General features: G+C 38.5%; 1 protein-coding gene across 2 annotated transcripts in view; it reads left to right on the top strand.

The window, feature by feature from the left end:
* The first annotated feature begins 821 nt into the window (after nt 1-821).
* Nucleotides 822-16,968, top strand: part of sorcs3b (sortilin related VPS10 domain containing receptor 3b) — a 51,965-nt gene continuing 35,818 nt past the window's right edge. For both annotated transcript variants that reach the window (XM_006783745.2, XM_087850182.1), the window contains exon 1: nt 822-1,642. In XM_006783745.2, the coding sequence (XP_006783808.1) occupies nt 947-1,642 (696 nt within the window). In that variant the 5' untranslated portion in view covers nt 822-946. The remainder of the gene's footprint in view (nt 1,643-16,968) is intronic.

Raw genomic sequence — 16,968 nt, 5'->3', positions numbered from 1 at the left:
TTCATTTAGCTGCACTAATTGAAACTAATACCTTTTAAATTGCATATTGATTTGGAGGAAACTCAGTTTTCAAATGTACACTCTAAAAATGATGGAATATTACAAACTGTCGAAGTGCCAAGATTGAAAGAGCTACTTGATCCTTCTTGCCTCAGTGGCAACACAAGTCATGAAGATGGTGCCAAACATATCATTATATGACTTCAAAGCTCTTCTTCTATCCTGGGCTGTTGTGCAGTAGAAGGCCTGAGGCACACCGTGTGGCGTAATTGGAAAAAAAAAAGTTACAGTGTCAACAGACAAAGAAAGGTAGATAATTCCGAATCTCTGCTGCAATGCATTTTAAAATGATATCAGTCATGGATGTTTATCAGAAAGTCCATCTGAATTTTCCCCAAACGCGCCCTTACGCGCGCGTGCACATTTGACAAGTGAATCCGGTGTTGATTGATGCAAGCAAATGATGTTTTTTTTTCCTGCCATTTCAAAGGCAAAACGTTGCCACAGAATGAACAGGGTACTGCAAAGCACAAATTACTTTTGCTGTCAACAGCTCTGAGTCATTCAAGCTCTGTTTTGGACAAATTGCATAGGTTTAGGCAACATAAAGAGTCTAAGATGTTACTGAATAAAACACAATAGAATTGTGGAATAATTTCAAAATGATTTCGGGTGATTACAACGTTATAAATGTTTTCTTTCTTCAAACGTCCTCATGAACAATGAGCTCCAACCGTTCCCGCAGTCACTCACCGTCGGTGCGTTTGTCTGATGCGCAGCGCCTCCCAAACTGGTCCCTCACTTTGACAAATTCTTGGACGTGAGCGGGTCTCCTGAATGGCTTCTTGCTCATAAAGATGATGCCTTGAATATTTTAGAAGTTGAACAGCTCTGCCGCTCTCTGTATTTTCCCCCCACTGGTGGACTGTCAGTTTGGAAGACCACAATGGGACTTTGGTCATTTTGGGGGTTTTCTCTTTTGGCTTTGGTGTTGCTCTGCCCCTTTCACCCCAAGTTTGTGGCTCGCGCGGAAATAAGTTTTTCCACAAAACTCGACAGATTTTATCGACTGGATGTAACGCCACTGGACGCACGTGTGGCCAGAAAATCGGCGGAAATCAAAGTCTCACTGAAAATCGACAATAACACGAAAGTTTTTAGCGCGTATGAAACAAATACAGCCGGGGCTTTGAAACGAAACCATGGCCAGCAAGTGTGGAACGAAACACAGAGTGGAAATGAGGCACCGATCGACATCAAAACAAACTATAGCAGCGGTCTCAACATTCCCGATAAAAAGTATGATAACATTTTCGAGGACAAAGAAGGACGATTCAAAGCGAATATAATGTTAGAAAATACATTTTCTGCCGGAAGAAAGAAGGCAAAGAGGAGTGTGGGCGCAACATACAACGAAAACGTGGATAGGAGTATAAGTGGAGAAGCGTATTCAAGAGAGAGATTCGTGCAAACTGTCCAAGGTGTTTCCAGCGCAAGACCCGAGTATCGGCGCAGCGGAGAGGAAGCAAGAGTGTCAAACCCGAGACAGAACGAACCTCACCTGGACACTTCTACTTTTGCTCTGTCGGGAGACTCGGCACACAACCAGGCTATGGTGCACTGGTCCGGGCACAACAGCAGCGTAAGTTTCAGTTTTACAAAAATACACTTCATCATATTTTAAAGGTGTAAAGAACATAAAAATGCCCCACACACCGGTGATATTTAACTTTGTTTCTACCTGATATAGACGTTTTTATTATTCAGTAGATGCGCATCAATCTGTCACATTTTTACGCACAGCTGATTCCGTGCGCACAAAAAGAATTCGTTCCTGCAAATAAATTCCACTCTAACAAAGCATTTAACTTGGAGCATTTGCTATTTTTTTTTAACCATAATTGTGTTTTCTTTTATTACCTATAAAGAGATTATTAGTGTTTGCGCATTGCGCGCCTGTTTGCTTGGACACCAGATGGATATAAGTGTGCACTTGGAGGATTCCCTCGTGTTTTTTCAAACAGTAATGGAATCGGTTATCTCAACAAACTGTTCGCCACCTGAACTTTAAAACAACAGTTAACCCCTTAGGTAAATGTGATGTGACAGTGCCGTGGGAAGGTGCAGGCTGTTTGGCAGCAATCAAAACACATTAATAATTTATGAAATAATCAAGTAATGCCTTCCAGGAAGGTGTAGTGGCAACAAATTAAAAAGGATTGTGTCCAACCTGGCCCTTTATGTGATGCTGATGAGACACTATTTGACATTTTTGGCAAATTGAACATGCTTTTGTCACTGACATTTACTCACACTTAGCTGATACTTGTTCAATTGCCCGTCTAAATACTGTATTGCAGTATGATACACTTCAACACGTCTTGATGGGACTATGCACAATTTAAATGGATGACAAGACATTGCAGTAAACATCCAGATTGCCCGCATCACAGTCACACACCCTTACAAACACACACATCCACATCCTCACAAACATGCACATAGATGCACAAATGCACACACACACCTACACCACAGCTAAATGCACATGCACTTTTTTTTTTTTTTACCATAACAAAGACAAAGCCATGGAGATTTTATCTCTCTTTATATATCCACCATGCAAAAATGTTTTCAACTGGCAGCATTTATCAGGAACAAAGATCTTTAAACTACAAACAGGCTTGTTCAAAAGAAATGAGCTGCTCTGCATTTTTTACTTCAGGTAATTTGAGTCACCTTAGTCTGCTGGGCAAACGGGTGTGCGGCTGAAACATTAGTCTGAGACCACATCTAAAGATCCCGGTGTCCCAGAAAAAATGCAAATATTCATGTGTTATCCCAAAATGCAGACATATTTCAGTGGGTGAATTATATCATTTTACATGTTCCTCATAAGCGTGTTCTTATCTGGTGCAATTTCTTTTGTGGTGTATGTCATAACATAAGAGGCATCACAGACGTTGGTCATTGAAGAAGGTCCTGAAATATAACTAATAATAACGTTGATTCATGGATTGCTATGTGAAATATGCTGCTGGTCTGAGATGTCTTCACCAACGATGGCCTTTGCTACTGCAGGACACTGTTCACTGGATTATCGCTGATGGGGTTGTCACTGCAGCTGTCAACATTTGAGATTTATACAGTCTGAACTCCTTTCCATGGTCCCAAAAGTACGACTGAAACAGTAGAGTTTAGATTGATGGCATTTTATGACTAGATGTTATAGCTCAGGCTATATTAGATGTAAATGACTGATAATAAATCCAATCTTACAGGGACATTTGAAGGAAAATTACTTCATTTCTGTGGTGTGGGGTAGTTCTATCAAATATTCACCTCAAGACTTTGCCTGTGATCTGACCAAGATGTAAAATTCCACAGGGAGTAAAATGAAAAAGATGTAGATGGTGATGGTGAAAACTCCAGCGGGGTATCCTCAGAGTTCAGATTTGATAAAGAATTTTATTGCATAAAACCCCAAAATCTGTCCACAAATCAGTCTCTCAAGTATTATTAGATTTCAGTGATTGTCTGAGACATCAAAGCCTAAGTCATAGCTCTCTGGTCTCTGATTTTAGGAGAGATAACATTGATTGGAGTCGACCATGGGAATAAAACATGTACTAATTCCCTTTGAAATGAATGGTTCTTAGCTACATGTATCGATTGGCTGTGCATGTTTCTTACTCCTTAAGTCTGTGCTGAATGTGAATGGGGATGGTGATAAAAAGATTCATGATTTGTAATGATGTGTGCCATAAAAACAGAAAATAAACTAATTAAAAACACTAATAAATACACTTGGCTGTTGATGGTCCTATATGGCAAATCAATATTTCAGTCTTCTCCTCACATGGGTGTTCAAGCTGTGATATGACTATTGGTAATCTTTCTAAACAGCCATTGCACCACATCCTACACTCAAGGGATGCAGAGAGCCCCCTCTCTACCCCACTGAAGGCAAAAGTCTTAGTGTGCAAGCCAGCTGGTGATCATGGAGTTATTGGCAGCCAAATGATTTTAGTCTCCTGATTGACCAAGCTCCTCACAGATAGCTGACCAAACTAGGACACTGTGTCGAAGCTGCAGACAGTAATGAGTATCTTTATTGACTTCACTTAGTCTGAGCATTTGCTTCAGAAATTATACTGTGTGTCATTGTAAATAATGTAAATATAAACCATGACAATAAGGAGCTGGTCATCCCTATGAAGCTACTGTTAAAAACTTGCTTTAGGACGGGCCGTGCCCTTTATAAATCCCACTGGGCACCTTTGGACTTGTTAATCTCTTATTTTATTTATTTATTGATTTTTTTTTTTTTTTTGGGGGGGGGGGGGGGGAGTTGTTTCTTGTGAGGTGGCAAGACTCAAGTCAATCTGTCAGCTCTGTAACATCATCGTCCATTGCAGCCGCTGAGTGGGAATCAGACTGGCCTCCTGAGTCATGCTGTACGCATGCCTAACCAGAGAAAGGCCGTTATTGTTGCACATGTTATCAGTACAAATAGACAATAAAAAGGAGGAAATGGCATGGCCCTCGGGGACACCTGTGTTTAAAACTGTTCATTAGATAGACAGCCATTCCATTTAGCATGCCAAAGCTGGTTGCACAGGAGCTCCTTGATCCATAAAATCAAATGTAATGGGTTCCCAATTCACAGGGGAGTTTGACTGGAGTTTGGTGCTGTTACATTATGATGAAAAGTGTATTAAAAAGCTGCCACTGGTGAGGTTCTCAGATAAAATAAAGAGGAAAGTTATAATGTGCCTTTTAAAATTTTCTCATAACTTACAACATTTCACTTTCCTATTGTACACAAACAAGAGCAGTTTTCTACTTTTGCAGTTCTAGTTTAGCACAAAATTCCTCTATTAAAAAAAACATTACGATACTCAGTCAAAGAGACTGATAAAAGGCCTGTTTTTCATGAACTTTTCATCATCCTGCCCCCGATTGCTAGCTAAGGGGATTCTGATCCATTGAACGTTTGATGAAAATCAAAGTTGGTTGTTGTTCTCATATTTAAGTACAAATTATTTCCCTCCTGTGGTACACTTTGTATTATAGTATTGGCAGCACTTCAATCTTTAATTTGTACTTAATATTTTCTTTCAGTTATGTCTCTTTTTTCATTTTTTTCCTACTAATTGATTTTTAACATAGATGGTATATTTAGAGTTTTGAAATGCACAAAAAAGAGAGAATAAAATTCAACATAAAAGAGTTTTTCGAACAGCCATTTTTGTCCTTTACCTGCTTGTCCCTTGAGGTGTCAACACCACACGGCTGTTCATTAATCCAACCCGTCTCAAGTCTTTAGGGGTGTGCTGTCCACTGATGTGATTGTAAGATGGTGATAGAAACTGCACCAGTCTTGTTGGCTGCGTAAAAAGAGACCCGTCTAGTTCCCACTGAAATACTGAGCCACTGGTTGTGACCAGAGCGTGTGACGCAGTTACCTGGTTACTATGGTTTATGGTTTACTCGTACTGATGACACAGAGCTTCTACTTTATTGGAGATTGTTGTTGTGGAGCTATAAATAAAAGGTAATTAGATCCATGTCCAGCTATTTCCCATGGTATTAAGACTGGTTAATAATGCCACATTTATGAGCTATTGACCATATTCCATTTTCCTCTGATGCCATCCTCTGCATTATTGCATAGAAAATGTGCTGCTGTGTTGTAAAAAAAATATTGTGAAAATGTTCCTGGAACTAGTGATTAAATATGAGTAACACTTAGACTAAGTAAGTACTCTAAAAGAGTAGAAGGAAAAAATAAATGGGAAAAAAGGCGAAATTGAACACAATTTAATGCACCAAGTTAAAAATTGTCCAGAAAAAAAAGCCCTACATTATTTTCATTTGAGAATTTTATTTTATTTTTTTAAATCACATTAACCACATCTTATTTTCCTGTTGAGTGATGGCCACAACCACTTAGCAGTCATCTAGCTGACTCATTACACATCCCTAGGTTTAATTTGTATTAACAAAGGGAATAAAACTCATTCCAGATCGGTAGAGAGCTGAAATGACACTGGATAGTATAAATCCAGAGAGACATCATGACATTTTGCAAGGTAAAAAATATTTAATTTAGCTTCTCTTAGTATACCTGCATACAAGCACTTTGCCAGCCTGTGCAGAGGACTGCTTTGATGGCTTGAATCAAATTATCAGCATAGAAGTGCTTGTGCTACCGTTCAACCCAGCAAAAACCCATTGAAAACATACTGAAGATGACTTTGCCAAATTTCTAAACAATGTTAAAATGTGACCTCTAATCAACAGAAAATGTTCAGGAGGATAAACATGAATTCAAGTCCAGCAATAGACTGAAACAAATTACTTTTGATCTTTTACCTTTCAACCAACTTTAGACTTAAAGGGTTCTCTTTTTAAAGATCATGACTGGCGTTTAGTCCAAATTTAGTCAAAAAAGCAATATCCATGGACAACTTAGGCTGGGTGAGATAAATCCACAGTAGTTATAAATGCAAAGCCTGTCAGTAACAACTCAACTCAATAACAATTAGTGAAAGATAGCATTGAATTGCAGTGACAATGAAAAGATTTTCAGGAGTATTATCATCTGTAAAAATGTTTTGTTGTTGTTTTTTCCCTTTTTAAAATTTGTTATTTTGGATAGCATATTTCTGTTACTGTTCTGTGTAGAGTTTGCATGCTCTTTCTGTGCCTGTGGCATTGTCTCCAACTGTCCAGAGATACCAGGTTAATGGTGTTTAATGAGTGTATATGTAACTCTTGGTCTGCTGTGACAGGCACATTAGCCAACAAAGCTATGTTAGCTAAAACAGCTATGTTACTTATGCTGTAGTCACACCATGGAAAACGGTGGTTGGATACTACGGCATGATCAAAATTATTGCCAGCGTGTGCAATGAACGTGCAAGCTCATTATCTTTACAATGGTTGCTTTAAACACAAAGGATTGGATCCGGATCACTTGCAGCTGGCTGCTGTTTTCAGAGTGATTTTGGTGTGTCAAGATGGTGCAATAAAAAAACAGCAATATAATGGAGTCAGTCAGCAATCACTTGTGATAATATGGTGATTAATTGGGATAAATCAGGCAAAAAATGATTCTTAAATTGTCCTCTGTTGCAAATTTGTTGTTGTCTGGATACACAGAAATTCACATTAAACAGAAATTCACATTCACTACTTAGTGATTGCAGACCACCACTGTTTGGAGACTGGTCGCCTTCTACCTGGTAACTTGTGCAGTTGGCTTGCAATCAAAAGTGTTCTCTAGCTGCAAATAGGTATGTTAGCTAATGTTAATGATAGAAAATGTCTCTCAAGTAAAGATCAAGGCCTTTTTAAGCACCTAACCATCCCCATACAAGGTCAGAACATCTGCGACTATGGCTGTGGTTGGAGCTCTGCCCTGCTCTATTAGAGGCAGATTGATATTTGGCACACAAAAAAAAAAAAAAAAAAAAAAAAACCCTCACAATTTCTCAGGGTTGGATGGGCAATTTTTAAACATTTCTGGAGAAAAAGGCTGCATTCCCATTGTTATTTTCTTTTGCCTCAGTTTTATTTTATAGCGCACAGGCTACAAGTCTCTACCTCGATGTAGTAATAATTCATTGAAATCCCAGTTTTTACTCCACAAATGACATGAATGTGTGCCCCCTTTTTTTTTCATGAATCATTTGTGCTCAGGGACCATAATGCATCACATCAACATATCCTCTCAGCACTTCCTCAGCACTCAGAATTTAAATTTGCCTCACAAAGTGCATTTTAAGCAGCAAATAAAGGCCTGCCATCAGTTGCATGTTCAAGCGCACTGTCATTACTTGATTTGCCCTCGCTCTCTCGTTATTTGTGTAAGACTAACACATGCACACGTTTTATTTTTCAGCTTTAATCAAAGAGACAAAGCGGGTGCAGAATCATACTTGACAGGTTTGCATGTGATTAATTAGCTTTAATAACTGCAGTGAGGTAGATATAACTGTGATTAGGTTATAAAAGCAAATTTATGCGTTTTCTGATTGGAGAAAATCATAAAATTCATATTCAGATTGGGAGACAAATTTATTAATTGACATAGAGACCGAGCTAACACAAACTGTGCCTTTTTAAAACTTTGTATGTCTAAAGGTCAAGGCTAATTTAGTCTTCAGTTTTATTCTTCTTGATATCACACAAAACAAGTTTGATCAAACTGTGTGTTGGGAATTGCTGGGATTTGCAGCAGCATATTACCAGAAGAAACACAGACGGTACTGTCACGTTTAAAGATGACTGGGATTGCTCAGGTGGCACTCAGCTTAAATAATAGCTTGACTTGGCTGTTTACAGTGACAGGAATGCATTAGTTGCAGGAGGAAAATGTTTTTTCCCGATCAAGTGAGATGCAAAGGATCCAACCCTTGAGCGCCACACACACTGTGCAATCAATGGAGATGATGGAAAACTTCCAAACACAAAATGACACATTTAGAAAACAGAGTACTCTCTCAATTGGTTTCCTGTAACAAATCATTTTAAATGACGCCTTGCTTTTGCAAAGAAAAAAACCAACAAAAAAAAAAACTGACTTATTGTCAAATTCGGAAGCTATATAAATGGGTAAATAAATATGGATCAAAATAATGGCAGAAATGGTGACAAGACTTGACAGGATCTACACATCATTTATGTGAGTTAATGATTGTATTTGAACACATTTGAACTGCCATCATTATAAATGTCTGTGAATGAGACTAAATTATTTTAATAGCTAAATAAAATCTAATTATATTCTAGCTTTACTATGGTGATCATTTCACATCCTCTGAAGCCAAAGCAAACAACTTGTAAGCCCTGATTTCATACGATGATTTTGACACACACTTATAATTAAACAGTGCTGTTCAGAATGTTTAAATGACCATCTTTGATTTATAATCCTATCCATTTCTGTCTTTTTTTTTTTTGCTTCTTTTAATGGCTTAATTTGCCGCCCAGAAGTAATGGGAATTTTATTATATTGGTTGTATGCAGCTCTACTCTTGCAGCAGCAAGAAAAGTAGTTGAGAATGTAACAATAGGTCTTTGGTTTGAATTGGCTAGCTCAGGCTTTTCTGTGTGGCGTTTGCATGCTCTCTCTGTGCCTGTGGCATTGTCTACAACAGTCCAGAGATATGCATTATAGGTTAACTGGAGATTCTAAATTGGCCATAGATGTGTGGCTAAAGGCTGTTGTTGTGGTGAAATTATGGCTCACCGTTGGTAGCACATTTGCAGTCTGCTGGTAACTGTGGACTGCCCATCTACCTGCAGAGAACATCTATACTCAGATGGAGGCAGAATCAAGCCTGTGGGCTACTCTTGGTTGTGGTGTTTTTTTGGTCCATCAGCCAGCCACAGTGAAGAGCAAAGTTATCATATAGAAAGAGCTGAAGTGAAGCAGTGTGTTAAAAGCAGTAAAAAAAAAAAGGAGCTGCTCACTGCAGCTGCTGTCTGTAGTTTTCATACTGTATTTTTTGATCTTTGATTGGGGTTTTGGCACTTCTCTCCTTCTTGCTGAACTACACCGTGGGTCTCTTTCCTGTCAAATCATAAACTTTCAACAAATGCACAGTGGCATCCACATTCAGCAAAGTGCACTTGGGTTTCTGGAGGACTGAAGGGGAGCACATTTGCATTGGGTGAAAACCTTTCTCTATAGCCTCTCTGTAGGCAAATACTTCAGCATGTGGACACAATCACAGTACTGTAAATTAAGCATTATTCCTGCAACAAACTAACTCTCACCTGTGACAACCCACTGTAACCCTGCATATGAGGAAGAAAATGATTGGATGGATGCATTTATACATGGCCAACATAATAGGCAAAACCGCCAGTATATTGAACCTTATGTTTATTTATAAATTGGTAGTGTGCTTTGAAACAGAAATAATACACATCACATGGTTTTAGTCACCAGCATGAGAAGAATTGTTAACCTATCTGTCAGTTCACAAAATGTTGACACTTTGAAATTACAATACATTGACCACGCAATTCATTCTTTCTTACAATGTACAAAATATCTACAAAATATCTACATATTGCAATCAAAGCATGCTAAAACCTTTGCGTGGTGATAAACAAGCAGCGCCTTGTTAGTTTTGATGTTAGGAAGAATGCTGTTCTTGAATTTTAGTTTTAGAAAAACCACCAGTCAAATCACCAGTGATTTGAATATCTCACTTGTTTACTCTGTTAACAGTTATCAGAGATTATGGCTATGATTAGGGGGTTTCAAAGTGTTTGTATTGTCTATCAGAAAAGCCCAGTCTCTGGTGTCTAAGTCCTGCACTTTGAACATCCAGATTCACGAGCCAATACTAAAAAGAAATTATTGTAAAACACCCGAAGTTTTCTCTACAGAAGAAACTGTTTTGGCTTACCTCGAGTGTTACACTCCACGGCTGAATATGGATGCAATTTTTAAAAAAGAGCAACGGGTTGATCTTTTGTTTTATTAACATAATTATTCTCAAATGAACTGGAAACAACATTTGGCACTGAAACCCACCGAGCGCATCCCCCTGTCAGTCTTTATCAGAATAATGAGGAGAAGGGCCTGATTTGCTAGACTGTATTTACAACTTTTTGTCAGGGTAAATATAACCCAAATCAACACAAGATATTTACAACTAAACAGCTCAAACTATATTTGTACTGTACTGTATTACAAGCACTTCGGTACAGTAGTTGTACAGGCAAACAAAAATAGGAACGAAGAAAAAGAGGAACATAGCACATTACTTTCCGGAAAATAACTTTCCTATCAAACATAATCTTGGCAGGACTTTATTCCTTAAAAAGTATAATTGACAAAGAAAATGCGTAGTGTATGCATGTAATTTTTATTAAAACTAATGTTTACCAGTTTACTCTCTTTGCATTATGAAAAATGCAAATAAGCAAGAGGGGAAGAAAGACAAAATTATATGTGGGACACATTTAGCTCACGAGCTGAGTCTCAGCACTTTTGGCAGTGAAGGGGGTCATTTTAGGTGGAGGGCTTCTCTCTTCCAAAATCTCAATTTGGACTAACTACCGCCTTTGGCTCTAGCTCAGACCCCTCCAGGCAGAAGCTGAGCCATTAGGAGCCAAAGCTGTGAGAGAACAGAAGACACTGGAAGAAATGCCTAGATGGCATTAGACTGTACAAAGTTCTCCAAAATGAAAATAGTAGTTTTGATTTTGGGGGAACTTTTCATTTAGTATTACATTTTTATATTTCAGACTTGGTTGTTTTCTGTGGCTTAATGAATAAGATGATAATGCACCCACAACATCCAACTGTACCTTCAACCTATGAACTCTAAATCTGAGCAATCAAGAGAAGCACAGTGCCAAAACCCTGTAAGAAAACAAATGTTTTGGCTCTCTACACCACTTACAATGCATGAAATTAATTTTAGATTGCATGGGATGCGACTAAAACTTTGTTAAACGTGTCAAAACATTTAAATGACTTCTAAAATTGCAATCAAATCTGTCCTTGAATGCTGTGTTCCTTGTTTTCCACCTTTTTAGAGGAAACCACAGTGCATCGTGGCATAACAACATCAAACATAAGGAAGAAAAAAACATGACAGTTTATATTTTCATATCCAGTCCATTAAACGTATTTCAATGACTTCTTACCCCAAACTTTCTTTAAAAAAAAGATTGAAGCAGATCTATCACAATCTTTTATCTTATTAAGGACAAACAGCACAGTTTATTGTGTATTGTTGTTAGCAAGAAAAAAAGTACAACATGTTCACAAAATCTCCTCACAATAGAGCTGCATTGAAGTGAAACCCTTTTATATTCTGCCCATTTCATTCATTTCCCCCTTCTTAATGGACTGAATTGATTGGTGAAACCTCTCAAGCTCGAAGCATCAGGGTTACATGACCAAAGCTCAAAAGTCTAGTGGATAAGCAAACATAGAAACAGCAGACTAATGCACAAGGGACATTTTGCGGAGGTTTACTTGATGAAAGCTTCATCCCCTCGAGTATGTTTTCCCCCACAAAAGTACAAACAATCAATTTGGTGCACAATTAAGATGAGGACAGAGTAAGGCCTCTCTTGGACCTCACAATTTTTCTTAAAAGACATTTGTCTCTACTAAGTGCTCTCCTTTGGAGACGTCCTCCTAGAGCCACAATCAAGATGTTGTGTTTTTCTTCCCTCCACCCACTTGCAGTGCATCTTGATTTTGCCCTCATTGCTGTCAAGCCTTAAAGAAATTTATGCAAATTTGCAACCAATACTGTATTTCTTTTCTCTGCAGGTGTTTGCATCAGATAATTTCTAATGGATGCATGAATATATTAATCTTTAATCTTAGGCCAAAAAAAAGGAAAACGTTTTATGACTACTTTGTTGAATCTGTTGTGGAACAAAAGAGATGCGCTCATTTTGATACACGGATGACTTACTACAACTACACTGGTAGTCCCATTTGGCTCAACAAAAGACACAAAACAGCAATATTTTTTCTTGTGCTTTGATGGAGATCTTTCCCCCCCACAAAGCACAGGAGATGAAAGTTAAAAGCAATAGTCTGCAGCAAACCTGAAACGTGCTCAGTATGTAGGAGATCAAGGATATTAATTAGGTAGTTGACTTAAAGAAAGCAGTCTTTGTCAAATTACTCAAATTACTCTTTGTTGCCCTTGGCTTTTGTCTTTATTTCCTTAATGAAGTTGAGAATCTAATGAGCTTAACAACAAATGAAACAGGCTTTATTTTTATGCCTTCAAGATTGCATTTGCCTGAACAGGAATGGAGTGGAGTTAGGTAGAGCGGAGAGTTCCAGCTTGCTGTATTCACCAGTTTTTGGTGTTTGATAATAGCCTGAATGCATTAGGGGGTCTCTGTGGATCAGCAATATTGGTTAGATATGGCTCACCCCAAGGTGTTGTACATTTTTCACCTCTTTCAAACCACTTCCATTGCTTCTTATTTGAAAGAGCATAGAGAGTACCTGTGGATGGGGTGACACGGGTATGAAATTATGTAAATTCTGAATGGGATTTTGTAAAAGCTAGGCATAGCTTACCCAGGCTCCATTTGCAGAAATAATAGAATAGAACAGACTAGAATAGAATACAATAGAGTAACCTTATTGTTCACATCAGTCACAAATCTATTTATAATTAAGAAAAATACTGATAATTATCAGCACACTTTCATACATATATAGTACATACATAAAACTTCAATATAACCGAAATACACTGCAGTATCTTGTTGTTCAGTATACTAATTGCATTTGGCACAAATGATTCCCTTATAAAGCATTTTACTAGCTCGAGGCTTCCTAGAACGTCGACCCGAGGGTATCAGTTCAAAATCAGAATGACAAGGGTGTTCTCAGTCAGCAACAATAGATCAGGCTTTTCATTATGATACAGCTTATCTTATATTTGTTGTCAACCAGTGATTTTTTTTCACCAGTTCTCACCTTTCTTGGATTTCTCTCTTTGCATGTCGTCTATTTTGCTGCAGTAACCTTTCTGCTATGGCTTGAATGATCCAGAATTTTTGGGACCAGCACCACCTGGTTCAAACGACTACAACATGAGACTTAAAACTACAACGATACTAATAGATTTTTGGCATAAAGGCATATATCTATCTATTTGCTTGTGAAAAAGCTAAGCACTAACTGTTTCTATCTGTTGCTTGCTGCTGAGCTGCTGTGCAGGAGTGTGTTGGAGGTTTTTCACTGTAAACAGCTGCCCACTGCTGCCAAAAACGGTGCTTTGAGAGCTGTGAAACAAAACAGAAAAGTTGCGTGGTGTTGGACACTGAGCTGAAACTTGCTATAAACCTCTATGTGTTGTTGTTCTATGAAATTATTCTTACCTTGCTCAAAAAAAATCACCTAAAACACATATCAGAACTTAATGAATGAAATATTTAAGTTGAAAATCTTCAATGACACACACTTTGTTGAGAACAAAATAAGGTAAAATGGTGAGTAATAGCCAAATCAGGAAGTCAAATGAAATCATGGCATGGCTTGACATTGTAGGGTAAAATATTACATAGAAAGAGAGAAACCCGATTATTCCCTATGACAAGCACTTTGTTTCAGTGTGGGGGGGAAAATCCAGTTCTAACAGGAAGAAACCTCAGGCAGAGCAAAGCTCAGCGAGGGCAGCCATCTGCCTCGACCGGTTGGACTGAGGCGAAAGAGAAGAGTGAAAAAATGAGTGAAAAAAAAAAGGAAAGAAAATCACCAAACTCTCCAACGGTGACGTCATTTCTAAATGACCTCAAACCCAGTCTGACGCTTCTCAAGTCTGCACTGTCATATTACTTATTACAGCTGGACACATGAAAAGCTCTTAGAGAAGACTGTACACATGTATCTACTCACATGCCAGTTAAGGCAAGGCTTGTCAGATTATGTCTTACTCAGTCACTTGATGGATTCAAAAACCACTTTTACTCTTTTGGGAGATCACAAAACTGACCTCCAGACAGCTGTCAGAGAGAGAGGTGGAATATTTTGGTTTTAAAATAAAATATCTAATGCATGAAAATAATTCCATTAGTGTTGAAATATTCCAGTGAGTTGTTAGACGTTTGTGGCTCAGATAGACGGGGGTCACTCCCAGGAGATGGCTCGCTCACTGTATGAATGTTTACCCTGCAGTACAATATACAAAGCTTATGTGTATTCATGAAAATGTAAATGTGTGTCATTGTAGCAGTGAACTTTGCAGAGGCTAAAGGTAAGTAACAAAATCGAGATATGTCAGTGCTTCGCTGAGCATCAGCCGCTAGCTGAGTTATTACAATGAACCTTACATCACTCACTGGTATCAACTTTGGGGGTCCCTTGGAAATTAATTTAGCTCCTTGTTGTCCCCTCTGGTTATGTTCAAAAACAGCACCAGATCCACATGAAAGTGGATTCATTTCTCGCATTTCTAAAGATTGTTTTTACTTCCCGCGATGTGTTACTCCTGAGCAGAAAAAAAAAACAGTCTGGAGGTGTGATGTTTAGAGTAAGGGTTCCTTCGCTTCCCTTGACTACCCAATTAGGCAGAAACAATATTTGAGGGGTGCCAGCCTAATTATGCTTTACTGGGGGCTGAATAAGCAACAGGTTCCATTTGAAGCTTGGTGCTAGAAATCACGAAATAACTGTGCTGATGTGCAGCAACAGTCTATTTTATTTTATTAATAGCCATTTTTCAGTACAGTACAAAGAGATGATTCATACCTAAATTGCGAGTTGTGTCGAAAATATTCTGCCCACCAACTATGTTCAGATGCCTCTTCTGATCTTGTTGCATTTTAAATGTTTGCTTCGGAGATGAGGACCAGGTCTGTGAACACGCGGTAAATTGCTGTCTTCGAACCTATTCTGATGCAGGCAATAACGTGGTAGGACAGAGTCAGTCTGCTATCAGTCTGCTTTAAGTTTGAGATTGAATGTGGTTAAGTTGGGAGCGTTAAGTCTGTTGCCATCTACAGACACAGATACTGACATTCACAGACACTCCTCACATTCAGACTCCCCCAAGAACCTTATAGTTGTGAAACTTCAGAAATTGCTCCACAAATAGTGACATAGTTGCTGCAGGATGGCTGCAGGATCAGCAAAAATTACAAAGACACTCAGAAACCTTGCTTTTATGTAGGAATATAAACAAAACATATCTAAACAATCGACTCAAGTAGTTAGTTGAGTGCTCCATTGCAAAGAGATGCTTTGCAGACGAGTTGAGCTTATCCGTGCATTACTAAGATTGATTGCAACATGTGAGCTATTTCCAAACCTTCACTATTCTGTCTGAAAGTCATTGCAGTATGTCTGAGTCAGGCCATGATCGTCACCTTGTAATCAAAAACGGTCACCCAACCCAGAGGTTGGTGGTGTTGCACGCTCAACCTCTGAGCAAACAGCTGGCTGCTAATACATGCAATCGGCTTGTGACAGCAAAAAAACTGAACGAAATCACAAAGTAACCCACTGATTTTTCCAAGTCGAAAGGAGGTTTCTGACCTATTTCTATTTTAGAGTGACTAAACCATTAGCCAGGAAAAACTCTGGTAGATCTGTTCGCTGGTAAGTCTTTTAAATTAAGCTAAAAAAAAATAATCACAATTAAATTATGGCTTTTAACACTTGTTGCCATGGAGGCTGTTTATTCAGTCATCTAAGAGTTAAAATCTCTGGCAAAAACAACCTGTCTGTGTGTGCCTTATAATGTTTTCTTTTTCCTCTGTCGCCAAATGAAAAATGCTGGATTAAAAATAAAGAAAGTAATTGGAGAGTCTGTTCTATAACGAAGAAAGAAACAAATGAGGTGAGATTGAACGAATCAAAGAAAGAAAAGAGGAAGCAAAGAAGGAAAAGACAGCGACAAGAATAGAATGTTTGGATAAAAGGATGACTAAACCCAACTCCTCGGAGGGTGAGAGCCAATCTGAAAAATGATTGGTTGACTTTCCCGGGGCAAAGCTCTCTTTGCTCACATCAATAAAACATAAACATGAATAAATGCACTGCTTTTGGCCTTCCAGGGTCCTTACTTAATTTCATGTATGCAAGTGAGCAATGATATGCATGGAGAATTGTATTTACCTAGAAGGCTCAAAATAATTCTAGAAGCCATTTTGTGTTTGTTTGTTCCCGGTATTTACATAAATGCAAGGCTGCGCCACAAACTCTCAGAGTTTCGTGTTTAATGCACCTTCATTCTCATACTTTAAGTCACACATCTGGTGTGCAAGTTGTGTGCTGTCCCTACTGGTCTCGGCATTTGCATGTATAGTAGTTGCTCCCTATTGACTTGAGTCACAGATGCACAGCCTATCAATAACGCTGAAGATGTGGGAACGTGCAGTCTACAGTGATATACTCTTGATGTATCCACTTAGGGACAAATCATCCAAACAGTCAGCTGCCTCACTAGTCTG

Source organism: Neolamprologus brichardi, chromosome 13, assembly GCF_056152115.1.
Source record: "Neolamprologus brichardi isolate AB-2024 chromosome 13, ASM5615211v1, whole genome shotgun sequence".
NCBI lineage: Eukaryota > Metazoa > Chordata > Actinopteri > Cichliformes > Cichlidae > Neolamprologus > Neolamprologus brichardi.
This window is presented reverse-complemented; position numbering and strand designations above follow the sequence as displayed.